The following is a 26,691-nucleotide window of genomic DNA, read 5'->3' as shown; positions in this document are numbered from 1 at the left end:
CTAAGAGTTGGTTTCAGATGGACCTTACCAAAGGTGTGGGCATGGAAGCTTTTAGGCACCTCTGACAGGAGGGTGCTGTGGCTGCTCCACACCTGTGGCCTCCATCTCTGTCTGGAACACCAATGAAGGTGTTTGATGAAGATGGGAAGGAGGTTTGGCTGAAGAGCAGGAGAGCACAGAACAGAGGGGAGTTTGGGAACGAGCCCTGCCTTTCTGCCTGCGCTCTTGTCTCACCTAAATCCATGGATACATAGAAGATAGATGAGGTGAGCAGGTTTTGGGTATGACTGCGGCTGGCAGCAGACACAGACCATGGATTAAACACATGGGTTGCGAGAAAGGGGCTTTCTTGAGGCAGACAGAGGGGCCTGCTGTTGCCGAGCAGCCCTGTTCCTCCCCGATGCTAACAGCATTATCAATGTGTTTAGACGAAGCTTGGCTGCAGAACGGCTCATCGTCCTCAAGTTTTTTCAAGCGAGTCTGTAGCTTTGCTAAATACTCCTTTTATTGTGCTGCCAGAGGCTCTCCCAGAGGCCAGCAGAGGAGGTGGCCTGTTTGGCCACAGTGATATCTGGGCCGGAGATTCAATTCCCGCATGTCTTAAATCTGTCTACAGACTGGCAAGCGACCAAGTGGGCATCTCTTTCTGCAGCTAATTGGCTGTTTATGTGCAAATTGGCCTCTAGCTGCTTCCACCATGCCTGGCTCACTGGACCTGCAGGAGAGCATTGTGCTTGCAAAGCTCAGTGAGTGCCCGGGCTGTGCAGGGGATGGTGACAACAGGGACACCCCAGCCCTGCTTCTGGGTCAGGTCACCATCCCTGGCTCTGAGCAGGCAACTGGAGCTTCTCTGGGCTGTTAGCATTTCTCTGCAGTGTAGGAATTGCTGTCCAGCCTCCAGCTGGCAGGAAAAGCTCTCCCAAGTTACAAGCAAAGCGCTGTGGAGAAGGTTTGTTTGGAAACCACCTACAGTAGTGGAGTGGAGCTGCAGATGAGATGCCCCTGGTAGGGATGTGCGGACCTGCAGCTGGAGCTGGTGGCAACAACATGTGTCTGCTGAGTGATTAAGGGCCTTCTTGTTAGGAGGGTCTTGCTGATACATCAAGGTACAAGTTTTTGCAGGATAGTGCTCCCCAGGGACCCCAGCACTGGATTGAGGCAGCAGGACAGTTTTATTTGACTCTCAGGAATGTTGTCTGGTTGTTAAACCAACCAAACTGGGGGTTCTGTGCCTTAGGGTGTTGGTTTTTTTTGTTTTGGGTTTTTTTTTGTGTGTGTGTGTGTTTTGTTTTGTTTTGTGGTTTTTTTTGTTGTTGTTTTTTGTTTTGTTTGGTTGTTTTGTTGTTGTTGTTTTGTTTTCTAGAGGTGTGGAGAGAAGGAAGGTGTGTAGGGACAGAGCTCAGGTGTGGTAGCTTGTTCCTATGTGTTGAGGTAAACATGGCTGTGTTGGTCTATCCGTGCTTACTTGTGTGGGAATAACAACATCTCTTGAGCTTATAGACACTGCCAGTCGCTGCTGAACGAGATAGGCTGATGCTTAATGCACTCAGCGCTTTCCTCCTGTCGTTCCTTTATAAGGAAAAACATTTCAGATTTAGTTCCTACCTTATTTTAACTTCTCGTAAACAGGGACTGTTTAATTCTGCTGGTGGAACATCTAGTCCAATACTCCCTGACCTGATGTGGTTATTCTAGACTTGGAAAGATGAAGTATTAACAAAAGTCAGCTCAGTGAGGCTGAGCTCACCAGAGAGCAGTGTGGATGATGGGGTGGCAAACGGTGCCTCCAGTCCGGAGATGGCAGATGAGCACCATCTGATCTCCATGTAGCTTGATGTAAAGGCAGTGACCCCATCTCCCTGGAAATGGGAGTTTGCTCTGTTCCCCTTCCCCTGCTGGGCTTGGCCACAGGTGTTATGGGTACAAACAGGATGGGCTGTGTGAGGGCAGAGATAGCCCAGCACTGGCTGTCACTGCAGGGGAGCAGGGCCAGTTCTGCTCCTCTGAACTCTGCTGTCCTCATCTAGAAACACGAGTGTCAGAGCTGATTGCCCAATACCCTGCAGCAAAATGCTCCATACAACTTCCCCAGGAAGGGTTTGCCCCGTGGCTGGTGGCAGTGCAGGCGCTGCCCAAGCGCCTCCGAGTTTTGCCCTATTCTGGGATCCCCAACCTCAGCCTGTCCCCAGGGTTTTGCTGCCCCATTTGTTGGGGAATTGCCAGTGGGGAATTTCTCCCCCTCTGTAGCGTTTGCTAAAAATCTCCCCCTCTCCTGGCTAGGTGCCGTCTCTTTCCGTGGCTGGTGCTCTGCCCCCAGTGTGCTCATGAGCCTCTTTCCCATTTAGGGAAACGCTGGATGGGCCCTGCTTTTGGCCTGCTTGCAGCACATCTCCCAACTGACTTTTTTTCTTTTTTTCTTTCCAGTCCTCTTTTGTTTCTGGAGGCTGAAATCCCCAGCCTTGCCAGCCTCGTGTGCCGGCTGTGGCTTGTGCCAAGGGATGGCTCTTGGAAAGCTGCACTGGGGCAGGTGTGGAGGGGGGAAACCCAAATTTGTGTTTGTCCTGCTTGGGATGATGATGCTTGGTGTCGACAGCCTCTTCTAGCAGACAGGGTTGAGCCCAGGAGTGGTGGTGACAGCGTCAGGTCTCTCCTGCAGGATTGATTTAATCTCAACAGGAACAAATGCCCTGTGGCGGGGAGCCCACAGGCATGGCAGTGCATGGGCAGGAGCTGGGACAGGCAGCAGTGGCTGAACACAGGAAAGGGAAAGGAAGCTGAGGGAAATTCCCCTAAAAATGTTGAATCAGGATTTATTTTTTTTTTACTCTGTATTTTCAAATCAGCTGTGCAACTTCTGCATCTGCAGAAAACGCTGACTCTGTGTTGTCAGGGCTGGGTATGTAAGAGATGGACTGGGGAGCAGAGGGTGGTACTGGTCAGAAAGCTGGTTAGAGGGGACTTTACCATCCCCTTTGCCCTGCTTTTCCAGCAGGAAAGGCAGCAGGAGTCTGATCTCCCAGGCTGCCTCCTGTAATTGGGGTAGATCCACTGAATCCACAGCTTGGGGCTGTTGCTTTAGTGGTGCCCAGCACAGCTCAGCTCACTGGGTCCCTGGAGTCTGCTGGATTATACTGGGATCTGGTCAGAGGGGGTTACCTTGAATGTGTCTCTGTTGTGAGCCTGGCATTTAAGTGGGCAGTTTAATGAGGTCTAAGAGCCAAGGCAGACTTTGCCCTTGCTGAAGGCAGCTGGTCCCTCTCTGGGTCCAGGCTGGCCCATCTCTTCCCTGTTTGCACTACCTGAGTCCAGCAGTTTCAAACACCAATGTTGCCTCTGTTAGACCTGCCGAGCTCTCCCAGGCAGTGTTGGTGCTGGAGCTGAGGGCATGGTTCCCCTGGCCACACCACTCACTCCGGGGTGACTCCAAATCCCCATCTGCGTGGAAGTGGGAGCACACAGCCCATGATGTGATGCTTGTCCACTTGTGCATCCTCCCCATCCCTGCGTGGTGGAGCTGGAGCAAAGGGAAGCAGCCGGTGGTGCTCGGTGCTGTGTGGATGCTGATTGCCCCACCTCAGCTGCTCCTTTCACTGACATCTGCCAAAGCCTTTAAAAGGAAAGGAAAATTGTGTTCATTCTTCCTCTCCTTCCTTTCCTCCTGCCCTTGTGTCCTCCTCCCACCTTGCAGTGAGCTCCCACACTGTGTCCATGCTGCCCAGAGGAAACCGAGTGGGTGTGGGGCTGCAGCTCCATCTGGGAATTGTTCTTATCAAACTGGTTTATGTCAGAAAGTAATAATAATAATAATAAAATCTTTTATGTAAGCAGGGAGATCAGTTGCTCCTGAGGCCTGACCTGCAGCTCCTGGTGCTTCCTGAGCCTTTACAGGGAGTTTTAGGGTCTTTGTGCTGCAGAAGATTTTAATGCATGCCTGAAATATCTCGGAGGAGCAGGGAGAAACAACCGGGGGCTGGTGCAGGGAGCACAGAAATGGCTCTCTGAGAAGGAGGGAGAAGCATAAGAAAAGCAAGTTTCCTGCCATAAGCTGGTATATTTATGACTGGAAAGTTCTGGGTTGAAAAGGTCGTGAGCAGGCAGCTGAGAGAGCAGCGGAGGCAGGAGCTGTAACAGCCCCGTTTCCCAGCTCACACCCTGCTCTGCAGCCGGGATGGGAGGGTCCTGTGGGGGTCCGGTGGCCCCGTGTGATGGGAGAGGGATGGAGAGCACCGGGAGGGTGAAGGACAGTGCCCAGGGCAGCTGGGATGTGCGGGGAGAGGCAGGATGGCATGGGATTTGTGCCCGCGGGGCTGCTGAAGGGGTGGGGAGCCTGAGCTGTGCCTGCCTCCTGCCCTGGCTGTGCGGGGATGGAGTTTCCAGCCCTGCCTCGGACACCACGTGAAAATGAGACACGCACATCTGGAAGTGGAGTGCATGCCTGCAGCACTGCCAGTTTATTTATTCGTGCAAATTCTCCCTAATTAGGGACTGCTGGGAAGTTTACAGTGCTGGAAATGGTCTCTTTCCAAGGAGGTCCAGTGTTCTGACTGACCCTCTCCTTCTCTTTCCACCCCTGCAACTACCATAAGTGTGCAAGCAGTGAAAATGGGGAGAAGCTGTTCCCTAAGCTAAGGCCCAGGCACTGCAGTTCCTCCTGGAGTCAGATGCACCCTCAGCCGTGCGGGAGGGTTTTCCAATGGAAACGTGCTGGGCCCTGTGTGTGTTAAACTCATCAGAGGATGAGCAAAGCTCCTGAAGCCTCTTGTTTCTATTAAAACATCTGTGCTGTCATGTGATGCTGAGTTTCGTGCCTGTTTGGCCTTAATATTAAAATGCAGTAACTAATAATTAATTTCTTTAATAATTAAAGTAATTAAGTCGTTTTTCTGCTTGGATTCTGGACTGCACCTCCCAGGTTCTCAGGAAAGTCTGACCTGAAATTAAATGAGAAGACTGAGGGCTTGAGACTGAGTTTGTTTTAACTGCCTGAGGTTCAGGCAGATGGAGTTCCTGATCCTCTTTCCATTTCCTTCCCCTGCAAGTGTCCCCTGCTGTTTAATCAACACCAGGGAGTTATGCTTTCCTTCCCTTCCTTTTTCCCTTCCCAGGCACGTGGGCTGCCAGCCTTCTCCACCAGCGTGCTGGAGACACCACAGCCCTCCTGGGAGCACCAGGGTGGCTGGGACAATGCTCCTGGCCCAGGCTCAGGACAGCATTTCCCTTTCCAGGTTTCTCAGCACGCACAATAGCCAAAATCACTGTCTCTGTGTGAAATGCTTCAAGCTGGACTCCAGCCTTGGCATGGGATTGCTGGGGGCACAGTGAGCTCAGCCTGTGCTTACAGATCACCAGGTAAACAGCCTAATTGCCCCTTGGACTTGACGAGGCTTGCAGTGCACAGGAGGGTGTTGGTGGGGGGCAGAGCTGTGCCCCCCAGCCCAGCCATGTGCTGCTGGAGCCCAGCAGGGCAAGTGCTGACCTACAGCATCCTTCCTGCTGGCAAGCAGTGGGACCAGGGGCGTGGTTTGCATGCCACTCGAGCACCTGTGTACCCAAACTGACCTCACTGGAGGCCCAGGGAGGCAGTGGAGGTGTTGTTGCTCATCGAGGATGAGCAGACATGGGGTGCAGGACAGACTCAGCTCTGTTTTCAGGTTAGCAGGGTGAGAGGATGGGTGTTGGTTCTCCCCATGCCTTGCTCAGTGTAATGACATGTGATGCATCCCCTTGTCCTGTTCAAGAACAAGCCAGTACCTATTCTGAACACTGATTTCATGGAGTTAATCCTGAGATAAAGTTAAGCCTTCCCTGCTGGAGGTGGGGAGAAGGGACTGCAGGAGCACAGTGTCTGTAGTTGTTTCTTCACCCACCAAGCTCCAGTGGGCCATTTCAGCTCCAAGGTTGTTGCAGAACACTGTTTTCTGTGTTCCCTGTTTGTGCACTGAATATCTGAGAAGCTGTAGGCTCAGGGACCATCTCCTTCCCCTGGCCATATTTAATTTCCTACAAATAGAAACCGGTTTGGCTTTTTTGCACCCTTGATTTCACAGCAGTCCCGTTATGTCTCCTATCAGTAGCTGGTAAAATCTTCTTCTCGTTTCCTCTCTTATTGATCTGTTTTTACAATACCCATGTTTGGGTTGGGATTGGGTGTTTTTTTGTTTTGTTCCCTTGGCAACAGTGATCTTTGCCTGCAGTAGCTCTCCCCTGTGGCACATCTGTGGGTGATGCTTCTGGCAGCCCCATTCCCTCTCCACCTTCAGCGTGGTGTGTGACTGATGCTGGGCAGCCAGGATGACTCAAGATGGAGCACTAGTGGTTTCTGCTTTGCTGCTGAAAGTGTCTCATTTAATACATTTTAGGACTGCGCTTGCTTTAACTGTGTGGTGTTGGTGACTCATGGTTGTGCTGGGACCCATTGGTGCAGCGAGGTCCTTTGTGCTGATGCTCTTTTCTTGAGCAAAGCCCTTTAGGTGCTGACCTTCCATCATTCTTTTTCTGTTATCCAGTCTTCAGATTTCATCCTTTTTCTGTTATCCAGTCTTCAGAGTTACCTGATCCTTTCGGTACAGAACGCTGACTCTGTGTTGGTGATGTAGTTCTGTGGCACTACGGGATGAGATCTGTCTGCGTTTTCTTTACCAAAAAAAAAAAAAAAAAAATCAGTTAACTATTCAGAAATCTCAAATCAGCAAACGTATTTTGAACCATTTTAACTTTTCCCATGATCTGAGTTTACTTGCAAGGGAAGGGAAGTGTGACTAGCACTGAAGTGCATCCGTCTTCCCTGTATTTCCTACCCCTTTTGGAAGCAGGAAGAGCCTCAAGTCTTGGGAAAGAGCCTTTTTTCATGACAATTCCTGCGTAATCAGGGCTGGATTCACGCCGTCATCCACACGAAACTATGGGTGGAGGTGATGGGAACTGTGTCACTGGTTTTCCTTCCGGAGTCCCCTTGTCCCCAGCTGGTAACACCAGCACTTCCCAAGGAGCTGGGGGCTGGGTTCAGCACTGCTCCCTGCCACAGCCAGCTCTGGTCTTGCCAACTCCCTGTTTCTGAGTGATGCCTGTAACGTGCCTCAGTTTCCCCAGCTGTGATGTGGAGATGACTGCACCTCTTCCTGGTGGGTTTGGAAGCAGAAGTGGGTTTGGGGCAGAAGCAGCACAGGAACTCAGCAGCTGCAGGGGGCAGGGGAGTGGAAGGGAGGGTTATGGCAACAACCTTTTTTTTTTTCTTTTTTTTTTTTTTGGCTCAGAGAGAAGAGCTGTGACTCACCATTCCTTCAGCTTCAAAATCTGCCTCGTCTGGGTTATTATGAGTCTGTTTCTACCTGTTACTCTGTTGGTGCTGGCAGTGCTACCCTGTGCTTGAGCTGGCAGTGATGCTGTGGGGATGCTGGGGTTGGTGTCTCAAATGTCTCCACCCACTCAGTGAACCTTCCTGTAAAGGGTGGGAAGGATGTTTCATCTGTGATCAGCAGCAAGATCCAAAAGGTATTTGGATTCTCAATAGAAACATCAAGTGGTTAATAATAATATTTAGCTGCTCCCACGTAGTGGTTTTGGTCAGTGAGTCTCAAAATGTTTAATAGAAGAGACCAGAATCAATTAAGAGTTTTGTTTTCTCATTAAAATAGGAGGAGGAAGGGGAAGATCCTGTGAGTGAATTACCTGTTTTTGTGTAGGAGATAGTTTAAGGCTCAGGTAGCCACAATGACTCAAGCCCCCGTTCTAACCCAGCCTGATGCTCTTGACTGCAGCAGATTGTGAGACTGATAAGAGCTGCCAGAGTTCAGAAAAACTTAGGCTGGTGGGAGGAAGAAAAATCTGCCTGAAAAACTGCATTCTTAGCAGCCTGCAAGGAAAATGTACAGTGCTGTTTAAAATGTCTGGATAGGAAAGTCCCTTTTCTGCCTTAGCCTGTCTTGATAAGAGATCTTCTAACACCGATACCTGCTGTTTCTTTGGGGTTTTTTTCTCTCTTAGGGTTTTCTCCTTGAAGTGATTTTCTAGGTCTGATCTGCCTTGTGGTCTGTTGGGATTTAGGGAAGCCTTTGAGGCACCTCACTGCCTGAAGGGTAGGAGAGCCCAGGGGTAATACAGTACCCAGGGGACAAGGCTCAAGGTTTCTTGTATCTGCCAGTGTCATGGCACCAATCTAATTTTAGCTTGGTATCTATAACTGAGTGATCAGCAGATTTTACAGACTGCCTTTTCAGGGCAGGAAATCCCTTCCAGGCCAACGAAACAGCTTTGCAGGAAGTTTGTTGCTCATCTAGAGAGCAGAGTGATGGTGAAGAAAGGGCTGGGCTGTGGGTGCTCTGGATGGCCTGTGGTAGAAAGGAAACAAGAAATATTTCCATTGTAATGTAAAACAGCAAGGAAAGTAATTTACATAAAACTCTCCTCCAGCCAGAGGCTTGCAGAACAGGGATTTTATCTTGGACAGCAGTTGCTGGATGGGGTATCCCAAAGGTCTCATCCAACCAGGAGCTTGAGGTGAGGCCTCTGACACAGTAAGTGAGACCATCAGTTGTGTGAGCAAGGGAGCAGCAAGTGACAGAAGAGATGTGATCTTCTCTCTTCTAAGAAGCGAGTTCCTTCCCTTTTAAGATAAAAGTTAAAATCCAATGACAAACATTTGTGAAACGCTGGGAGAAAGGAGCAGGAAAGCCAGGTAAATGACTGAAGGAAATACTTGACACAAGGACAGAAGGAGCAGAACCTGATTACTTTATCAAAGGGAGTGTAGGTGATGTGATCAGTGTGGGAGATCTTTCACCGGGAGAAGGCTCAGGGATCCTTACTCTCCTTGATCTACCAGAAAAGGGCAAAGCAGAGGCTGTGCTGAAACCGCATTTGGATGAATACAACACATGCTTGTGCTATGCTGATAGGGAACCCCAAAAACAAATTCCAGGGGAGGAGGCAGATCCCTCTGGGATGGGTGCTCAGCTTGCCTGTCTTTCTAGAAGAAGCATCTTCCTGCTTTAAATACTTACTATTAGAGCTCTGGGTATTCTTGTTATTCTTTAGTTGCTGTAATTTTCCATTTTTCTCTCCCCCTCTCAGTGCCTTAGGTGCACATGGGTGCAATATTAACCAGCTGGTTTTAATGAAAAGAGACTCCTACTTATAGTCCGGATATTTTATTTCACACTTCTCGGGGCTCTCTTCGAGGCCCGTTGATTTGCTGAACTCATATTAGATCCAGGATGATAACATTGTCTTTGCTTAGGAAACACAGAGTGACCCAGGGAACTGAGACTAAACCAAACTGCCTCAAACTCTTCTGCTGAAGTGCTTTGAGCTCCTTCACCGGCTCCACGAGACTGGCAGACGTCATCGTGACGCTCGCTACTCACAATCCATCCAGCAATGGGGTTTTTTCTCTAGTGGTTTATTTCTTCTTCCTGCCTCCAGCTGACCTCAAAAACAGGGCCCCCATCACACTGTCACACCAGTTCCTATGTGACCTAGTTAAGAGGGGGTCACCAAACTCCAGATAGTGGGTCTGATGCTGAACCTTATGGGATTTGCAAGACTCCGAACGTCAAAAAACGTGCTTGGTCCTGCCTCAGAATGACCCTATTGCTCTTTAAAAATCTTTTTTACAGTAATGATTTTTAGTTTCTCTTGCTTAGTTCATTTTTTTCCCCCACTTTAAACCTGTTCTACAGGCTTGTGATGAGGGTGTACAGGGGAGTTAGGATGCTTAACAGCCTTTGCAAAAGGCTAATCCGTGTTCTGCTCTGCCAATAAGGGCGTCATCCATAGTTGTTAACCAAGTGGCTTTTTTCCTCAGCCAGTAACAAAGTTAATTATTGACAGTTACATTTTTACCTGTTAGAAATGGATTGCGGATGTGACCTGCGTATGAGCACTTGAAAAGGGAAAAATAATGACACTTTCTTTCAAAAATCAATACCAGCGCTGCAGGTTCATCCTGTGTGATGCAGCAGCTGCCACTGCTCCCCGTGGTGGGGACAGCAGGAACCCAGCGTCCAGGGGCTGAGCTCAGTGCCACGGCAGCCACAGTCCACGTTCAGTCCCGTTTTCCTTCAAGGCACAGAGATGCACAGCCTTTTCCTCCCTGTACTACTGGGTTTCTGACATCACCGGGAAGGCAAGAAATGAAAGAGCTGAGTGCTGCTGTCTGTCAAAGGGGAGGAAAACCACTGCATCTACCTTGAAATACCACACCTCTGTTTTAAAGGTGCGTTCTCCAGACTGTTTAAGCAGTTCTCATGTTTTCAAGTAATGCCTTTCCTTGGATTATAATCTCAAGCTATTAACAGCGTGGAAAACCTGGAGCTTATTGAGTCTGGGAAATTGGTACTGTTGGTTTCATTTTCTGGTTCGTGTACACTCTTGGGGACTCTGTGGTGTTTGCAGACTTTGACAATGTGAAATTTAAAGTGTGATTTCAGTGATGAAGCATGTACTGTCTGCAGTGACAGATGGTAACACTGCAACTGTTTTGCATGATTTTTCTTTATGGTTCACCCAAAGTGGACTAAAAGCCCAACCCATTATTTTTTCTTTTCCTGTTGATGTGCCCGAACACATTTCAGTGGGTATCATCACTTTAAAATGATGCTATCAAAACACAGGGTGGGGAGGATAAAAGAGGGTCAAGAGGGCAGGATCTGAATCAACACGGGAAGGGAGAAACATCAGATAGCGAGGCAGGAGATGCTCAGACTGAGTATGAGAGGTGGGGAGGAGGCAGCAGTGCCACGGAAGGGATTGGTGTCAATGCCTAGAGCTGGGGCTTTGCCTCGCTGGCTCTGGACGGAGGGGAGGGAGCTGCGGCAGCATTGGGAACTCAGTGCTGGGCTCATCGCAGTCATGCCCAGCGGCGCTCAGCTTCGGGGCAAGTTTCGCAGCCCCTCCTGCTGCTACAGTGATGGTTTTTCAGAGCTGGCTGCTTGGATTTGGCAGTGATGGATTAGCGCAAATGGTTCTAGTGCTGGTTTGATTTTGAGAAATTATAAAACGGGAGGTGGCCGAGTTGCCCCTTTCCAAAGAAGGGCAAACCGAGGAGCAAAATGGTTATCAGTGCTGGAGAACAGCGGGGGCTTGACCCACCCGTGGGGGCTGGTTCCACCCGCTTCATGGGGCAGCGCTGCGTTGTTATCCCAATCTGTTACCCCTTACCAGGCGGAGGGGGGAGCACGGAGGGGTGCGGCGGGCGCGGGGATCGGGCGTTCAGCCCATCCTCTCTGCCGCGCCTCTCCCGGGCCGGTGGGGATGGGTGCGGGACGCGCTCGACCCCGCGCGGTGCTGTTCGCCCGCGGGCGGGCAGTGCCTGGCTCCCGCGTGGGGTGCCCCTTCCACCCCCCCCGGCGCATCGCGGAGGTGCGGGGCGGCGCGGGGGTCCCGCCCGCCGGGCCGCGGAGGGGCGGGCGGCGTGACGGGCGTGGGGAGCAGCCAGTGCGCGGCGAGGGGCCGTGCCGGGCCGGGCTGGGCTGGGCCGGGCCGGGGGCATGGCTCGCTGCCCGGCGGGGCGGGGGGCGGCCGCAGCCGCTCGCCCTCCGCCATTCGCTCGGGCCGCAGGCGGCGGCGGCTGCTGCGCACCCGCCGAGCCGGGGGGCAGCGCCCCGAGCCCCGCCATGACCGACCCGGCCGTCAGCGCCCACCTGGAGGGCATCATCTCCGACTTCGAAGGTGGGTGGCCCCGGGGATGGGGAGCCGCGGAGAAGCTGCTTTTGGGGCTAAACCGGGAGGAGCTGCCGCGGCGGCGGAGTGGGCTGAGCTCGGCTCGGCTCCCCCGGGGCACGGCTGCTGCCTCTCCCTCCGCCGCTGACACCCCGGCGGTCCCCGGTGTCACCCCGCGGGTGGGGAGGGCTGGAGGGAGCGGGGGCGTCATCCCTGGGACCGTCAGTGCCTTTTGTCCGGAGCGGCTGCGCCCGGTGGTATCTGCCAAGGCAGGGGCTTACGGGATGTTTTTTTCCATTCCTGCCTTTCCCGAGTTGATCTGTGCAGTCTTTTCAGCTGAAAGCACCCGCCTGACGAGACTGAAAGTCTGAAAAGATTGGAAGCCTGAAAAAACCCAGGCACTGGTCCTTCTGTCTACTCCCAGCTTTGGGATACAAACACAGCCCTGGAGTAGCTGGGATGTGGGTAACCATCTCAAGTTTTACTTATCCCTATAGCGGGAGCTGCCCGCCCTAGAGAGCTCTGCAGTTGTCCCGTGGCGGAGCTCCAGTCGCCCGGAGCGTTGCCTTGTTCTCTGAGGGAGGATCCCCTTGGTGGGACGGTTTCTCCCCGGGTCTGTGCCTCTTGCCTGCTATCCTGGCTTTTTCAGGAAAAAAAAAAAAAAAAAAAGAAAAAAAATCTAGCGGGAAGCGTGCTGCTGCCAGATGGGTCTGGGAGTCAGAGACAGGCAGAAGAGGGCTGAGGGGGGGATCGTGTTTGTGGCAGGCGTTGAGAGATCGGCTCGGGGGAGCTCATCTTCCCGAGCAGAGTTTTGGAAGAGCAGCTCCGTCCCTGTTCACTCGCACTTGGCAGCGACCCAAGCTGAGCTTTGTGCAGCGGTTTCTAGAAGAAAAAAAAAAAAAAAAAAAAAAAAGCCCTCAAGAAATAGCGGAGATCTGGGGGCCGCGGTGAAAGCTTATCCAGGGGCTGCGCGTGCACGGCTATAGGCTGAGCCGCCTTCACCGCCTCCTGGAGAATCCAGCCTTTCCTTCGGGAAGGAGCGCCGTGGTGTTTTTCCTGCTGGGTAGCTGAGGAAGCTGAGAGAGCACAAGGGTTCCTCTTCCAGGTCAGGCAGGAAACGGGTGGCAAAGCTGGGGTCTCTGCAGTCCTCGTCGTAGGGTTTAGACACGGTCCTGTCCTCTATTCCCAGCCCCCGGGCTTTCTCCAGCTGAAGTTGGGAGTGGAGGGCATAGCAGGAGACTGAGGGAAGTCACGTCCCGTCGGAAGAATGGGACTAGCAAGTGTTGGGACACAAAGATCGGCCCGAATACACCATCTGTTTGGCACTTGGGGTTCAACGGCGCCTTTGTAACTGTCCTTGGGGGACGCGTGAGCTTCCCCACCGCAGGGCTCCGAGCGCTGATGTAATTACAGCTTCCCTCGCGCCTGCCCCAGTTGCATTTAAATCTCTGAAGAATAAGTAATTCCCTACTTGGGTATGATAAAGGCTGTGCTGCGGGCCCCGGGGCTGCTTGTGCGGGGTCCGTGTGTGCTCCTCGGTGGCACCGAGCCGCTCCGCAGTGCCGCTTTTTTTTGCAGTCCATGGAGCACTTTATAGTTCCTGCCTGTGCAGAGGCAAAGGCTGGGGAAATCTGTGCATCTGCAGCCAAAAGGTCTGGCCTTGCCCTTGAGCAGGGATCCGGGCTGCTGTTTCACAATTTAATTAGCTCCCTGGGTTGCACTGCAGCTTCCCAAGAATAAGGCAATTAATCCGTAGCCCGTAGGGCAGGAGATGCAGTGTCGTTGTTTGCTGGGTGGGTATCTCAACCCCGGGCAGCCCCTTGCCAAGCAGGAAAGATCAGCCAAAAATACCACGAAGCAGAAACACCAGATTACCCAGAACCGCCTTTGTTCTTGCTGGTCACACTCTGCCTGCCCTCCCCACTCACCCTGGCCTGTTCCTGCCTGTTTTCCTTGTAGCATCCCTGCCTGTTTTCCTCACAGCATCCCCTCCTGGCATAGTGCCCTTAGGTTTCTTGTCCCTGCTGTGTTGTGGCAGTTGCAGCCTCGGCTGTGGAGCTGCCAGTCTCTGTGAGCCCGAGGAGATGGGAGGGCCCCTCGGGAGAGGGAAGCAGTACGAGGTACTCATTTCCAGTTTAGTTTCCAAGTCAAAGCAACATTTGAGAAGGAAAGGCTGCACAGCAGAGTGTGTTCTTCCTCTTGAGCCCGAGGATGTGACGGGGGGAGCTGCATCCAGGCAGCAGGGCATGTGCCCACCTTGCACTGACCAGCAGGTCCTGTGGGAGGGCACTAGAAAAGTCCAGAGACTTCTACCCAGACAAAGCCTAGATGTCCCATCCCTGGAAGTGTTCAAGGCCAGATTGGATGAGGCTGTAAGCAATCTTTTCTAGGGGAAGCTGTCCCTGCCCATGGTAGGGAGGTGGGAAATAGATGATTTGTAAAGTTCCTTCCAGCCTAAACCATTCTATGATCCTAATCCCGCTTATTTGACTGACAAGAACTTCCTTGTCTCTAATGGGGGAGAGCATCATTAGGTCTGTGGTTTGCCAGGATTTAGAGAGCATAATAGTTCTGCCCCTGGGTTTATAGATTTTGGCAGATTTTCAGAAGCGTGGCTGGTTCATCCGTGGTTGCAGCAGTGCTTCCCAAGCTCACCTCTGCCTCAGAGGGCAGATCCCTCAGCTCCCTGGGGACACAGGCATGGACTCCTGAGCTGCAGGGAAGGGAAACTGCAGTGGTAAATCAGCCCAGGTGGTGGGATGCTTGTGCAGTGTGTTAACACTGTGTGCACCCCAAACCACCCTCACCCAGTTCAGGTTGGGTGATATGGGAGTGGCGGTGTCTGCAGAGGGGGTGGATGTTCCTGTTCCCAGCTTTGGTTGGTTGTGAGAATGCCCAGAGATAATTCCACTGTGTGGTACCTGTCTTCCTGCTGGAGGTGTAAAGCACTGTGCTCTCAGTGTCTAGTGTCTGGTACTAAGACAAAAGAGATCTGCTCCAGCCCCTCATCCCAGTGGGATGTGGCTGCTGCTGAGCGGAGTCCCAGGGATAACTGAGGTGTGCTTTTGCTGGCAGTTGCTGATGGTGAGTTAGCAGCAGCGATGCTGAGCACTCCTTGTCTTTGCCAGCACTGTCAGTCAACACCAGATTCATTTCCTCACAATGTTGAAACACAGACTGTCCTAGTGGGTGTAAAGCTGTGCGTGGTGGAAGTGCTGAGTAAGTGCGTGGAGAGGCAGGAGGGTGCCCAGGGGTTCAGTGTGGTGTCTAGAGCTGGATCCTGGTGGGGAAACAGGCTGTCGGCTTTGCTCTGGCAGAAACTATGGGTGGTTGATGGTCCTTAGTCCCTGATCTACCCATGGAATTTGTGCTGGCTGGTGGGCAGTGCTGTGGAGCTGGGCACTGAGGGCAGGGAGCCTCCAGCCCTGCCAGGACATGGCAGTGCTGATTGGAAGGCTTCTCTGGTCTGTTTTATTTATTTATTCTTCCCTACTATTGCACTCTTTCCCTACAGGCACGTACTTCTCTCACCACCTAATGCAGGGCATTTTTAGTATTTCAGCAACAGGCTTGGTCTCATGAGGTACAAACCCATGCTAAGTTATGTCCCGGTTCTAAGGGCTGTCAGAAAAGCATCACCCCAGGTCGTGTGATGGGGGCTGTGTTATAAATAGGCTTTTCTACATGCATGAAACTCATGGGCTCATCCTTAAAATTTCCTTGAGCAAATGCCCGGGATGCCTCCGGGACACGTGGCTGCGGTGCCCCCCGCATGCCTGCTGCCGTGGGGAGCAGCTGCTACCGCGTGCTGCGGATGCTGGGACTCAACCCTGCTGCTAATATTAGCAGGAGCGTGCCAGCAGGATGGTCACAGCGCTGTGTGGGTGATGTGGCTCGAATTCAGCGCGGTGGAAAGCCCTGGAGATGGGATGTGCCTTGTGTTTGTGTAAGCATCTCACTTGGGTGAGTCCCTCCTGTAAGCCCAGCCTGGAGGGTGAGCGCTGCTCGGGGCTCGCACGCATGCTGGGAGGCCGAGCGTGTGACTAACGGTCCCACGTGTGCCTGAGGTTCAATGCCTGGAAAAGGAAACGCAGAGAGAGCTTTCCGATTACATCTTGGATCATCTGAGGCTCCAGGAGTGGAGCAAAGCCCCTGAATGTCAATTGTTGGGTTTCCTGGGCTGTCCCCAAACTGTCATACTGAAACTAGTCTCTCCTGGAGCTCTTCGTCAGCAGCTCCAGTGGTGGGCAGAGGAAGAGCCACTGATTGATGTAGCTGCTGCTCTGAGACAGCAAAGTCACCCCTGATATCCTCAAAGTCAAACTTTACAGCCACTTCAGAGGGTTTTCTTTCTTTTTTCCGTTTTTCTTACCTACGTTTTTCAATCTGAGACAAAAGATAGAATGCATGGGAGTTTTCTGCCAAATCATCATGTGGTAGGAGAGGAAGGAGCCAAGGGAAGGGAGGATTTGTTGTATCTTCCCCTGCAGAACAGGCCTTCAAGCCACAGAGTCAAAAACCCACATCTGCCTGGTTACAGCAGTGAAGACCTGCTGCTGTGGGTTGGGTTTTTCCCTCTGTGTAATTAATTCACTGGGAATAAAAAGGGTGGGAGAGAGTGGGACAGGGAAGAACAGGATGTGGATCTCTCTGTCCACATGAGCTGGACTCTGGGGATAGCCTCTGGCCCTGGTTAGGATGCAGAATTATTCTACTGCTGTTTATAGTGTTCTCACACGAGGAGGGCTGGGCTGTGTGTCCTTGGGGACAGGCAAGCACTGCGGCACAGAGCAGTGTCCTTGGCTCTGCCACAGCATGGAGGGCTGCCAGTGTTGGCTGGTACAGGTGAGCTCTTGCTTTCCACTGGGGATCAGTCTTGGGCCAAGTGAGCTCATTGTGCTAGTCATAAAGAAACCTTTCAGAAGTGTCTGGGTGGGAAGGGAGAGAGGATGAGACTTAAAACTGGATGCAGGTTGTGCAAGTGCAGTGCTGGTGCTTGGAGGTGAATCAAGGCTTGGAGCACGTACACCACTGGCTTACTCTGTTCTCACCAGTCTCTGGGACCTGGTGGCATCTTTCCCTTAGTAGGGGACTCACCTAAAATGCTTTATTCTTTGCTGATTGCCTCTTAGTGGTTTAGGGCAGTGGAGTGAATGGGAAGCACCTCTATAACACAATGGGTCATGCCTGATAGATTTGAGTGACCATGGCTTTGTCTCTTGGCCAATACATGCAGGCAACCCTGAGGCTAAGTGAGGGTCCTGGTACCTCTGGATGTCCTGTGACCTCCCACAGGGTGCTGGTTTAATTTCTGCTTTGCTGCCCTTCCTTGCAGGGAACTACTTAGCCTGTTTTCCCAGGAGCCAGGACCCAGACAGCAGCTACAAAAGCCCGGACTGAGACTTGTCATAAATCCAAACACAGTAATGGAGACTTCAGAGCCCATAATCACTCCAGATATTCATGTTTCTGACTTTGATATTTAAGGCAGCATCTTTCTGCAGGACCATTGCACAGGCTCTCCCAACCTCCCAGCCTCCTCCTGCTGCAGTGAGCTCTGGCACCTCCCTGGTCTTTTGAGATGGGATGTGGAGGCAACAAACCAAGGGATCCTAAACCCTGGTTAATCTTGTTTCAAGGCTGTAAAATGAGTCGATGGGTCTGAGTCCAGCCTGTTTGGTGGGGGTTGGGGTCCATCAGGGCAGCTCTTTGTGGGATGGGGTGAGCTGTCCCCTTCAGCATGAGGATAAGGTCGTGTCCTAAACACCTCTCATTTCATACCTGCAAGGGTATTATTTGGTTCTGGCACCCCTCTGATAGAGGCATCAGCATTTGCACCCACCTGCCCTGCTACTGCTGGGAGAGCCCTCCTGGGTGCAGGAGAGCCCTTCTGACTTCCTCCCCTGCCTCAAATAATGCTGGTAAGGAGGATCCCTTGGGCAAGAAGGGGTTTGTTGCTGCCTTCAACTTATTCTAAAAAGCTTTCATCTCCTGATGGCTGTGACTCAGGCTTTTACCCTGATTGCTTCTCTGAGGTTGCTGGATGGAGCTCAGCCCTTGGGTCTCCTGGGGACACATCCAGAGTGGTGGCCCCTGTGTGGTGTGTATCCAAGCTGGCTCTTGGCTGGTTTGCATCTCAGCCAAAAGCTGAGGTGTCAGGGGAAGTCTGTCCCCTTTCCAGTGCTGCAGTGGGACCCTGTTGCCAGCACTCAAGTTAGGGCAATTTGGGTTAACAGGGTGCCAACCTGTAGCCTGGGTGTTGGCACTGCCAGTGTCAGGCAGCCTCCCGTGGGTTGCAGGGCAGGGGATAGTGTGACCACATCATTCTGTGCTGCTCTCCTGGCAGGAGAGGTGGCACTTAGAGTAAACATCACAAAACCATGCAGCCCCTCGTTCCTGGTGAGTTGGGTGCCCTCCAGCATGTCCCAGCCCTGGGAGTGGTGGCAAGGGTTAGTGGAGAGGGCATTGGCATTGGTCTGCTGGACTGGTTTGGGAGGCAAGGAGTATGGTGAGGGCTGGGCTTGGGACTTCAGTCTTTCTTTCATCTTCTTCTTTGGAAGTGCAAATATGGGGAAATGTAAAAAGGATGGATTTTACTTTTTTGTAAAGCGTGTTTAGTTTACCAGGGAGGAGAAAGGAGGAGGGTTCTGCTCTCTGCCAGCCTTCAGGACATTTGGACAACTGCTCCTATTGCAGTGCTGGGTGTCCCTTCCAACAGAGTCATCAGAGCTGGCTGCAGTGACACCAGCAATCAGTGGGGAGGGCAGTCTGGGGGAGAGGCAGCATGGGCAGTGCTGCAGGGCTGAATGGCTTCTGAGTCCCTTCTTTAGCCTCTCTTCCTAATTTACCCTTTTCTGTAGCTTTTTAACCAGCATGTTGCAACACCATCCATCAAAGCATCTTCTCAAGTGGAGACTTGAATGATTTAATCACCCAGTCCCTACACTGAGGCTGGTGGCTTACCTGAGTCACTCTCCATGAGCCTGGCCACTCACCTGAGTCCCTCTCCATGTCCCCTGTGTGGGTGCTGGCAGTCGTGACTCAGGGAGGGTGGCATCTGTGGCACCAGCACACAGCAGTCTGGGGTCTGCAAGACCATCTGTGTCATACTTTTTTCTCTGGGTAATCATTTTACGGCGTTTTAGAAATATAAGTGAACCAAACCAAATCAGCAGTCCCTTGGGAGGCGCAGAAAAGATTTATTTCTCTCCTTTCCTCCTCCCCTTATGAAAGGAAACTGGAGCACAGACCAGAGACAGAAGCTGGAGTAAGCCTGTGGCAGAGCCAGTAATGCAATCTGCTGGGCTGGATACCCCGTGTTTTATGTAATTTTCTGTACAAGTATGAAATGAATATAAGGGATGTAAAATATACTGGTTTGATCTGGAAGCATTTTGCTGAGGGCTAATGGTTATATAAACCAAAGTGTAATAGAGAATCAAGCTAAAATCTTTTGAGAACTGCATTATAGGGACTGGAAAGCTGGGATTTTGAATTAATCTGAGTGTGGATTTTATTTTGTTTTTTCTATTCTTAGTCCTGACTTTGCTTTTGCATGTTCATTTCTGGGAGATGAGAGGTTTGCTGCATCAGCCTTGGGCCGTTTTATAGCTTACTGTGAGTGAGAGAAATGCTGCTTGAAAAGCTGTGGTTTGATGTCAGAGCCCTGAACTTGCATTTATTCCCAAACTTCTGCTCTAACTCAGCTCTTGGTTCTGTTTGCACAGTTCAGGAAGGCCCTGAATATTTGACAGCACGTTGCCTGTGTTGTCTTCCATGTGTGATTCATGTCAGACCATGCCGTCTCTTGCACCTTCTTTTGGATACTGTCTGTGAAGTCAGAAAAAGGATTTATTTGTGCATAAACCATTCATAAACTGACCCAGCATAGCGTGGAAGTCATGCTACAACAGCAGATTGTTGTTATTTATATTTTAGATAAATATATATATACATATATAATATATATATTATATATATTTACATAAACATTACATATATTATGTGTTTATTTGTATGTGTTGCAGCAGGGTTGGTTTACTGGTAAAAGAAAGATGTGAAGCCTCCTGGCAGCAACACAGGGAGGGGATCTAGCAGCCCTGACTTGTCTTTAATACTGAATGACCAGAAACCTTGGGAAAGGTGCTTTTAAAGTTTCCTTCCTTCGTTTCTCCAGATGTAAGAGTGGGGATCCGAGTTTCTTGGGCTGTTACGAAGTTGTCAGTGTACTCACAAAATCCCACCAACGTGTGTAGCATCACTTGCTGCTTGTACTGCCAGTGATTTCCCATCTCAGCCCTGTGTTTTTGATCCTGCTGAGGGGCTTAGTGGAGTTGGGAGCCCCTTGTAGAGAGTGGGGTAGAGATATCCTTCTCTGAAGGGGTGCAGCTCCCTTCCCCTTCTGCTGTGGGACCTTCAGGTTTAATACCCAGTGGGTATGCTCTGTGGGTATATGAAGAACACCATACATGTCCCTGTAACTGAGCATTTAGTTCACTCAGATGCATCCATCTCTGTTATGGATGGTGGCAACTATTCAGCAGCATCGTGGATGGCAGGTTTGGATGATCCAAACCCAGGTGTCCCCGTGGTAACATGGGCAAACACACCCTTTGCACTCAGCTGGGGCCAGAAAACCTCTGAGAGCATCCTGCTGCCTGGTGACAGGGGGCTGGGAAGCTTTCAGGGCTGTGAGCAGTTAATGCTGTGTTGGGTTTCCAAGGGTTCCTTGAAAGATGAGCCCTGCAGCCTCCCCCCTTTTCCTCCCCGGGAACAGGAGGTGACCATCTGGTAGCAGTTTAGGGAAAGTCCGCGCTCTCAAACGGTGCCATTGTACTGTGGGAAATAACTGGGCGCCCGCCTGCCCCCGTCCCATAAGGCTCTTATGTGTCAAAAAAACCCAAGGAGAGCTTTCTGTGCTTAAGCAAGCAAGCAAATGTAACCCCTGGGTTACAGAGACCACGTGAGGGGCAGAGGATGTTTAATGGGAAGCAGTTGGGCGCTGCGGCCGCGGCAGAGCCGGAGGCTCCAGTTGGGAAGCAGGTCCCGGAGGAGTCAGCATCTCTTGTTGTTTATTTTGGTCTCCTCCTGAGCTCTGTGCATAGAGGTTTCCTTGTATAAAGCATCCTCTGCACTGTTACTGGGATATTCTGTTTAAAAAAGGAAAGAAAGAAGGAGCAGATGTTCCAGATGTTGACTCCCCTAGGGTGCCCAGAGCCAGGCTGCAGAGCAGGATGAGCCATGGTGGCAGCATGCTGTGTACTCCAGTGATGGTCACCAGGAGATGTGGAGCCCTTGGGCATAAGCCAGAGCCCTTCATGGGCACCCTTGGCTTGGCCAGGACCCGCAAGGAGGGACTCACCTTCTGGGAGAGCAGTGTGTAAATGGGAGTCCCCAGCCATACCCCTCATTTGTGACTTCTCTGGAAGGATCTTGACTGTAGTATGAGCTGCTGGGATTTGAACCAGACCTCTGCCCTCTCATCCCAATTTACAAGATCCCTAAAGAGCGTTTTTAACTGATGGCGTGTGACCTGCTGGTGCCTGGCCATGGGATGACTGGGAGGACACAGTGACCACACTGTGCAGCCATCCCCAGCACTGCTGCATGAAAGGGAAAGAGAAACAAATGTTTTGCTCATTCTCAGGCCCTGTGCTTGCTGGGGGAGTGTTTTGAGCCAGGGATGAAGGCACACATTTCTTGCCCCAAAGTGCCTGTCTGGCAGGGAACATATTTGGGTCAAGACTGGGGGATTTTGGGAGCAGGTGCTGTTGTGCACAGCCAGCAGAGCCAGTGCCTCCCTCACCCAACAGGATTAACAGTGGTATTTTTAAGCTGGCCCTGCAGAGCGGGGCCATGGCTGCACAATACTGAGCACAACTTCATGACTCGAGAGGTTTGCAAGGTCTGGTCCCCAAAGGGACACCGCAGTGAACAGAACCCAGCCCAGACATGAGGGTGGTGGGCAGAGGCTGGCAGTGGCAGAGGTTGCACCTGGTAAGAAGCTCTTGAAAATCTCATTTTAGGGGATTTTGGGCTTTCTCTGCTGTTTGAGGGGAGCCACTGCCTTCAGCAATGAGCCAGAGATACCAGAGGTGGTCTGGAATTGGTTAAAAGGAAGCGTGTGGCGATGGTTGTGCTGTTCTGGGCCCCATGGGCATGCACTTCCAGAGGAAGAGAAGGAAGGGTGATGCTCGTCACCTCCATTGCTTTCCCTGCCAGCTGCCTCTGACACCGACCAGCAGATCAGATGCTGTGGTGGGGCTGGGGAAGCCCTGCTAGCACCAAAAATCCCCTGGAAAATACGACAGTGGGGATAACCCTGCAGCATGGCCAGCCCAGACCCTGCTTGGGGCAGGGAGAGCTTGGCCCAGGCTGTCAGGGATATAGGGACCCCCAGGGACCTGGAACATTAGCCATGACTGCTGGTGTGAGACCCCATCACCACACGGGTGGGAATGAGGTGAGGGACCCTCAGCACTGCCTTGCCTTCAGCTCCTGTTGTGAGGAATGTGGACTTCCTGCAGGAAGTCCGGGAGGAGGGTCATCTGAAGCAGAGGCTATTTACTTTCCTTTCCTGGCTCGGGGCAGGACGGGCTATTTATAAGTTTTTTCTCTCTTTCTGAGAGTTGTTTTGCTTCCTGAGGTCCATCCCTCTTCTCTTGCAAGGAGGAGAGAGGTGATGCAGAGCATGGGAGCTACAGCCATGCTTGGTCCCTCCCACTGTTGCTGAAGGTGACATTCCTGAGGATCATGTTTATGGCAGTGGGTCTCTGTCTCAGAGGTGGAAACACAAACCCTGTTGCTCTCAGTCCTCCTCCTTTCTTGTGCCTGGGATGTTTGACCTTCTTCAGACCACACTGAATTCAGGGCAATGGCCAAATGTGCCAGCAGGACAAGCTGGGCACTGAAATCCTTGTGTAACCAGAGGCATGAGATGGACACCCTGCAGAGACCCATAGGGGGGCAAGCTCTGAGGTTGTCCCCAGGAAAGTCAGTGACACTGTTGGGGAGGGAATGCCACTGGGACCTGGGGATCCTCATGATTATGTTGTCAGAAACTGCTGAGCCATTTCTAACCCTTCTTTGGGGTGGCAGTTCCTTGCCCAGCCCTTCAGTACCCCCTTACTGCCCATTGGGACTGCAGTGCTGGCATGGGAGGTGTTATCTGGATGGCTCAGGTCTCCTTCAGTTGTTATCATGGTTTTGCAGCTCTCCCTTAGGGTTTTTGAACCCCTTTGTGTCCGAGCTTTGACCTTTTTCTCTTTTCTGCAACAGGGCCCAGAAAAACCTGGAAAAAAGCCATTTTTGGGTATTTTATTCAGTCCAGCCCTTCGATAAGGGAAAGGGCTGGCTGTGCTCCAGAAAGACCACGCTGGGACACTGGGCAGGCTTACCATGGGCTTGGGGCAGTTTGAAGGCAAAAGAAAGGGCCACATGGGTCAGTATTGCCATTGAGTGACCTGCCATTTGTTTAGGAAGTGGCAGTGGAGCTCAGAGAAGTGGAGGTGATGGACATGGTTCATGCAATGAACCCTGGAAGTCAGCAGGGCTGTTTATATCCAGAGATCATTACTGGGTCAAAAAGAAATCCCTAAAGCACTTGGTACTGAGGGATCTCCGAGGCAATGTCCATTAAGGAGAAGTGCTTGCCAGTGCTTCTTTTGCTGTCGAGTTCCTTGAGAGCATTTACTCTCAAACTGTTGCTCAGGACACATCTGCCAGGAGGTTATTGGGCTGCTTGTTGAAAGGAGTAGATGGAGACTGAGCTGGCTGGCTGGAGGAATGGTGAGCAGGTTTTAGGAGCCTGACATGGTCAGAACTGTGATCCCATCTGTCAGAGAGCTGGCAGCCCCTGGCTGGGCTGTGTCCTCTGCTGCTCTTGCCCACCCAGCTTTGCTCAAGGCCGGGAAAGGCTCCCCGTCGGGTCGTCCCTTCCGCTCTCTTTGTTTTCCTGCAAAATGCAAACTGGGCTTGGCTGGTGCATTGTTTTAAACTGGGGATTTTTTGGGGAAAAGAATAGCTAAAATGTTAGTTTCTGGATTAAGTGTGTGATAGAGAAGGAAAACTATAGCAAAGCCTGTGTTGAAGAGCCAGAGCTCCAGCTCAGTGTTGGAGACCTGAGAGTTTAAACCCATTGAAAAAGCTCTGAAATGTGGGACTTTTTTTGGATTAATGAGTCGGGAGGTGCTGAGAACTGAGACTTGGACACAGACCTGCAAAGAACAAGCTGTACCAAGCACTGACAGCAGGGCAGGGACTGCTGCAGAGAGCATCTCACCTCTGCAAGCGGGTGGTGACATGGCTGGGAGAGCTCCTTGGAAGTCAAAAAACAGACCAGATAAATTGGAGAAAAAGCATCTTTAGTTTTCTTCACTGCCTCCCTCCCTCCTTCCACCCATGTGAGAATATTTCTGAGATGCAGGATAGACCATTTTATGGTGCCCTTCATGGGACCCTTTTTGGGCTTTAGATGGTGGAAGATGTGTATTGTGCTTTGTACTTTCCTCTTTCCGTAGCCATAAAGTGATGCTGTTCCCATCAGGTTAACACTGAGGTTAAATCACTCTGTGCATCCCTCCCTGCCCATGCCAGCTGGGACCCCCATTCCAGACACCTATTGCTTCCCAGCAGTTCCCTTGCCAGGGTCTGAACCACAACAGGAGGACACGGTGTGTGTGTGTGCGTGCCTGCCCATGTCTGTCCCTGAGCACAGAGAGGCTTTTGCTGGGTCACTAACACACAGCACCCTGAGGAGGCTCTTTGTGCAGGGCTCTCGGTCCCAGGCTCTGCAGTGCCCATCCAGGCTGGTTTTGCAGCCTGACATTCATACTGAGCAGCTTTTGGTTTCCCATAAGAAAGCAGCCCAAAGCTGTATCCTCGCACTGTAACCCCTGTGAGCCCCCCTGTTGTGTGGCTCGTCTGACACACAAGCCCCAGCTCCGTTTTCCCATTTTCCTCACCATCTCCTTTGGGACTCCCTCTGCTGCTGCCAGGGGACGTGACCATGGCTGTCCCCAGCCCCTGCTGCCAGGACAGGGGTGGCTGTATCTGCCTGGTGTCAGCAGCTGTGCTCACAGAGCAGAGCCAGGGGGGCTGCTGTGTGGAGGGCCCCCCTCGTCCCGCTGGCTGGTCCTGACTGGGACAGATGGCTCCTGTCCAGAGAACGGATGTGTCCGAGGGATGGAGGGTCCCCACGTCCCCAGGCTGCTTCAGGGAGGGTCAGAGCAGAGATGCTTCCTGCGTGGTGGCTCTGCTCCAGCTCCACCCCAGGGATGGGTGGACATCCTGGGACGAGGGAAGGCTGCGCTCCAGTCTCTCCCCTGGATTGTGGCGTCCTGTGGGATCTCAAGGCCAGGTTTTTAGAGGCTAAATCTCACTGTTACTCTCCTTTTGATGTAGAGCACGGGTGGACTCATTAATGATGCTTGTGTTGGCAGTGTGCTTGTCATCATGCCAAGGCTGTCAGCACACTGGCTCAGCCTCACCTCATGGAGGCTCCTTTGGGACCCCAGGGCTGTGCCTCATCCTGGCTCTGGTTCCAGTGTTGTTACTGGGTTTGTAACTTGTCTGGAGAGGTGGAGTGTGGCCCTCGGTACCCAGCAGCTTAAATGCATCACAAACCCTCAGTTGAAGGAGCAGAAGTGGAGTTACAAGACTTGCACGGTGCCTCTAAGCATCTCTAGAGGTGCTCAGGTGGACGGTAACTAAATTCTGAACTCCCTTTCATGTTTTTCAGCTCTGAAAAGATCTTTTGAGGTCGAGGAGGTAGATCAGTCTTCGAATTCCTCCACCCCACAAAGACGGGCCCCGAACACCCTCCTCAGGTCCACCGTGTCCAGCTCTACACAGAAGTTTCAGGAACTCGGCGCCAGGAATTCGGAGCCATCCGCCCGACATGCAGAACCCACAGTCCAAAGATCACCCAAGCCCCCTCTGAGGAGAGTGGAGCTCTCTGGACCCAAACTGCCCGAGCCAGTGTCCAGAAGAACAGAAATCTCCATTGACATCTCCTCCAAGCAGGTGGAGAACTCCACCTCAGGGTTGTCAAGGTTTGGCCTCAAACGAGCAGATGTGCTGGGTCACAAACCCCCCGAGCCCACCCCAAGGAGGACTGAGATCACCCTCGGCAAGCCCCAGGAGCCGGGTCTCCGGAGGGTGGAGGCGCCGCCATCAAAGATCCCGGAGATGCCGCAGCGAAGAGCTGAGGCAGCCGGCGCTCCCGTGCCTGACACGGCCACCAAGCGCGTGGAAATCCAGGTAGCAAAGGCTGCCGAGGTCCCAGCCCCACCAGCACGGCAGGTGGAGAGCTCGGAGCCTCCCCTGCCTGCCCAGCCTCCCCAGGCAGAGCCAAAACCGCAGCCGGTGCTGATGGAGAGCCCACCAAAGAGAGAAGAAGGTGAGTAGAGCTCTGGGTGGCTGCTGGGGGGAGACCCTGGCTGGGTGTCTGCCTCAGGTCCCCATGCAGAGGTGCCAAGCAGTGTGTGCTGCTCCCTCAGCTCTGGTGGTGATGCCTTTCGAGGCTGCTCTTGGATCTGTGCTCTGATGTGTCTACACGCATGGCTGTTATCCTGGAGTTCATCCTGGCTGAAAGAGCTGCCAGTTTGAGTAAGAAATGCTATCCAGCCTGTAAGGAAAGAAAAGAGAAAGTGCTGAAAGCCTGTGTGCTTGCAGAAAAAGACAGTTCTGCCAGCTCAGGCCCTGTGTGCAGACCCACCCACCCGCACAGCATCCTGGAAAGGCTCTGGGGTGCAGGAGGGGCGGGGGCTGTGGAAGCCTTGTTGGGATAGCTGGTTGTTTACTGTTGTTGCTTATGGTTGTGGGGCAGAAACCGCCTCTTCATTAGCAGGAGTCAGGGTTTTATTGACCTTGGAGCCAAAGTCTAATAACATCATGGACCAGAGCCACTGTTAAACTGGAGCCCTGGCTTATATTAGCTCTATCTTGTTTTCAATTAATCCTGTATTAAAGCCATCTTCCCTCCCCCGCCAGCCATCATTTATTCTCCTGAATGTTTTGGAGTTGTTTTTTTTT

The 26,691-nt window shown here is 52.1% G+C and overlaps 1 protein-coding gene across 6 annotated transcripts in view; it reads left to right on the top strand.

Moving 5' to 3' along the window:
* Positions 1–26,691, top strand: part of SEPT9 (septin 9) — a 133,324-nt gene that overhangs the window by 52,551 nt on the left and 54,082 nt on the right. For 5 of the 6 annotated variants that reach the window (XM_027886096.1, XM_027886101.1, XM_027886098.1 and 2 more), the window contains one exon: positions 25,397–26,056. In XM_027886096.1, coding sequence (XP_027741897.1) covers positions 25,397–26,056 — 660 coding nt within the window. Of the gene's footprint in view, positions 1–11,502; positions 11,668–25,396; positions 26,057–26,691 lie in introns of those variants that run through there. The other variant, XM_027886097.1, reaches the window with a different exon arrangement.

The sequence above is a fragment of the Empidonax traillii genome, unplaced genomic scaffold (assembly GCF_003031625.1).
Source record: "Empidonax traillii isolate 1590-97213 ecotype Southwest subspecies unplaced genomic scaffold, ASM303162v1 scaffold177:size1754471, whole genome shotgun sequence".
NCBI classification, from domain to species: Eukaryota; Metazoa; Chordata; class Aves; order Passeriformes; family Tyrannidae; genus Empidonax; species Empidonax traillii.
This window is presented reverse-complemented; position numbering and strand designations above follow the sequence as displayed.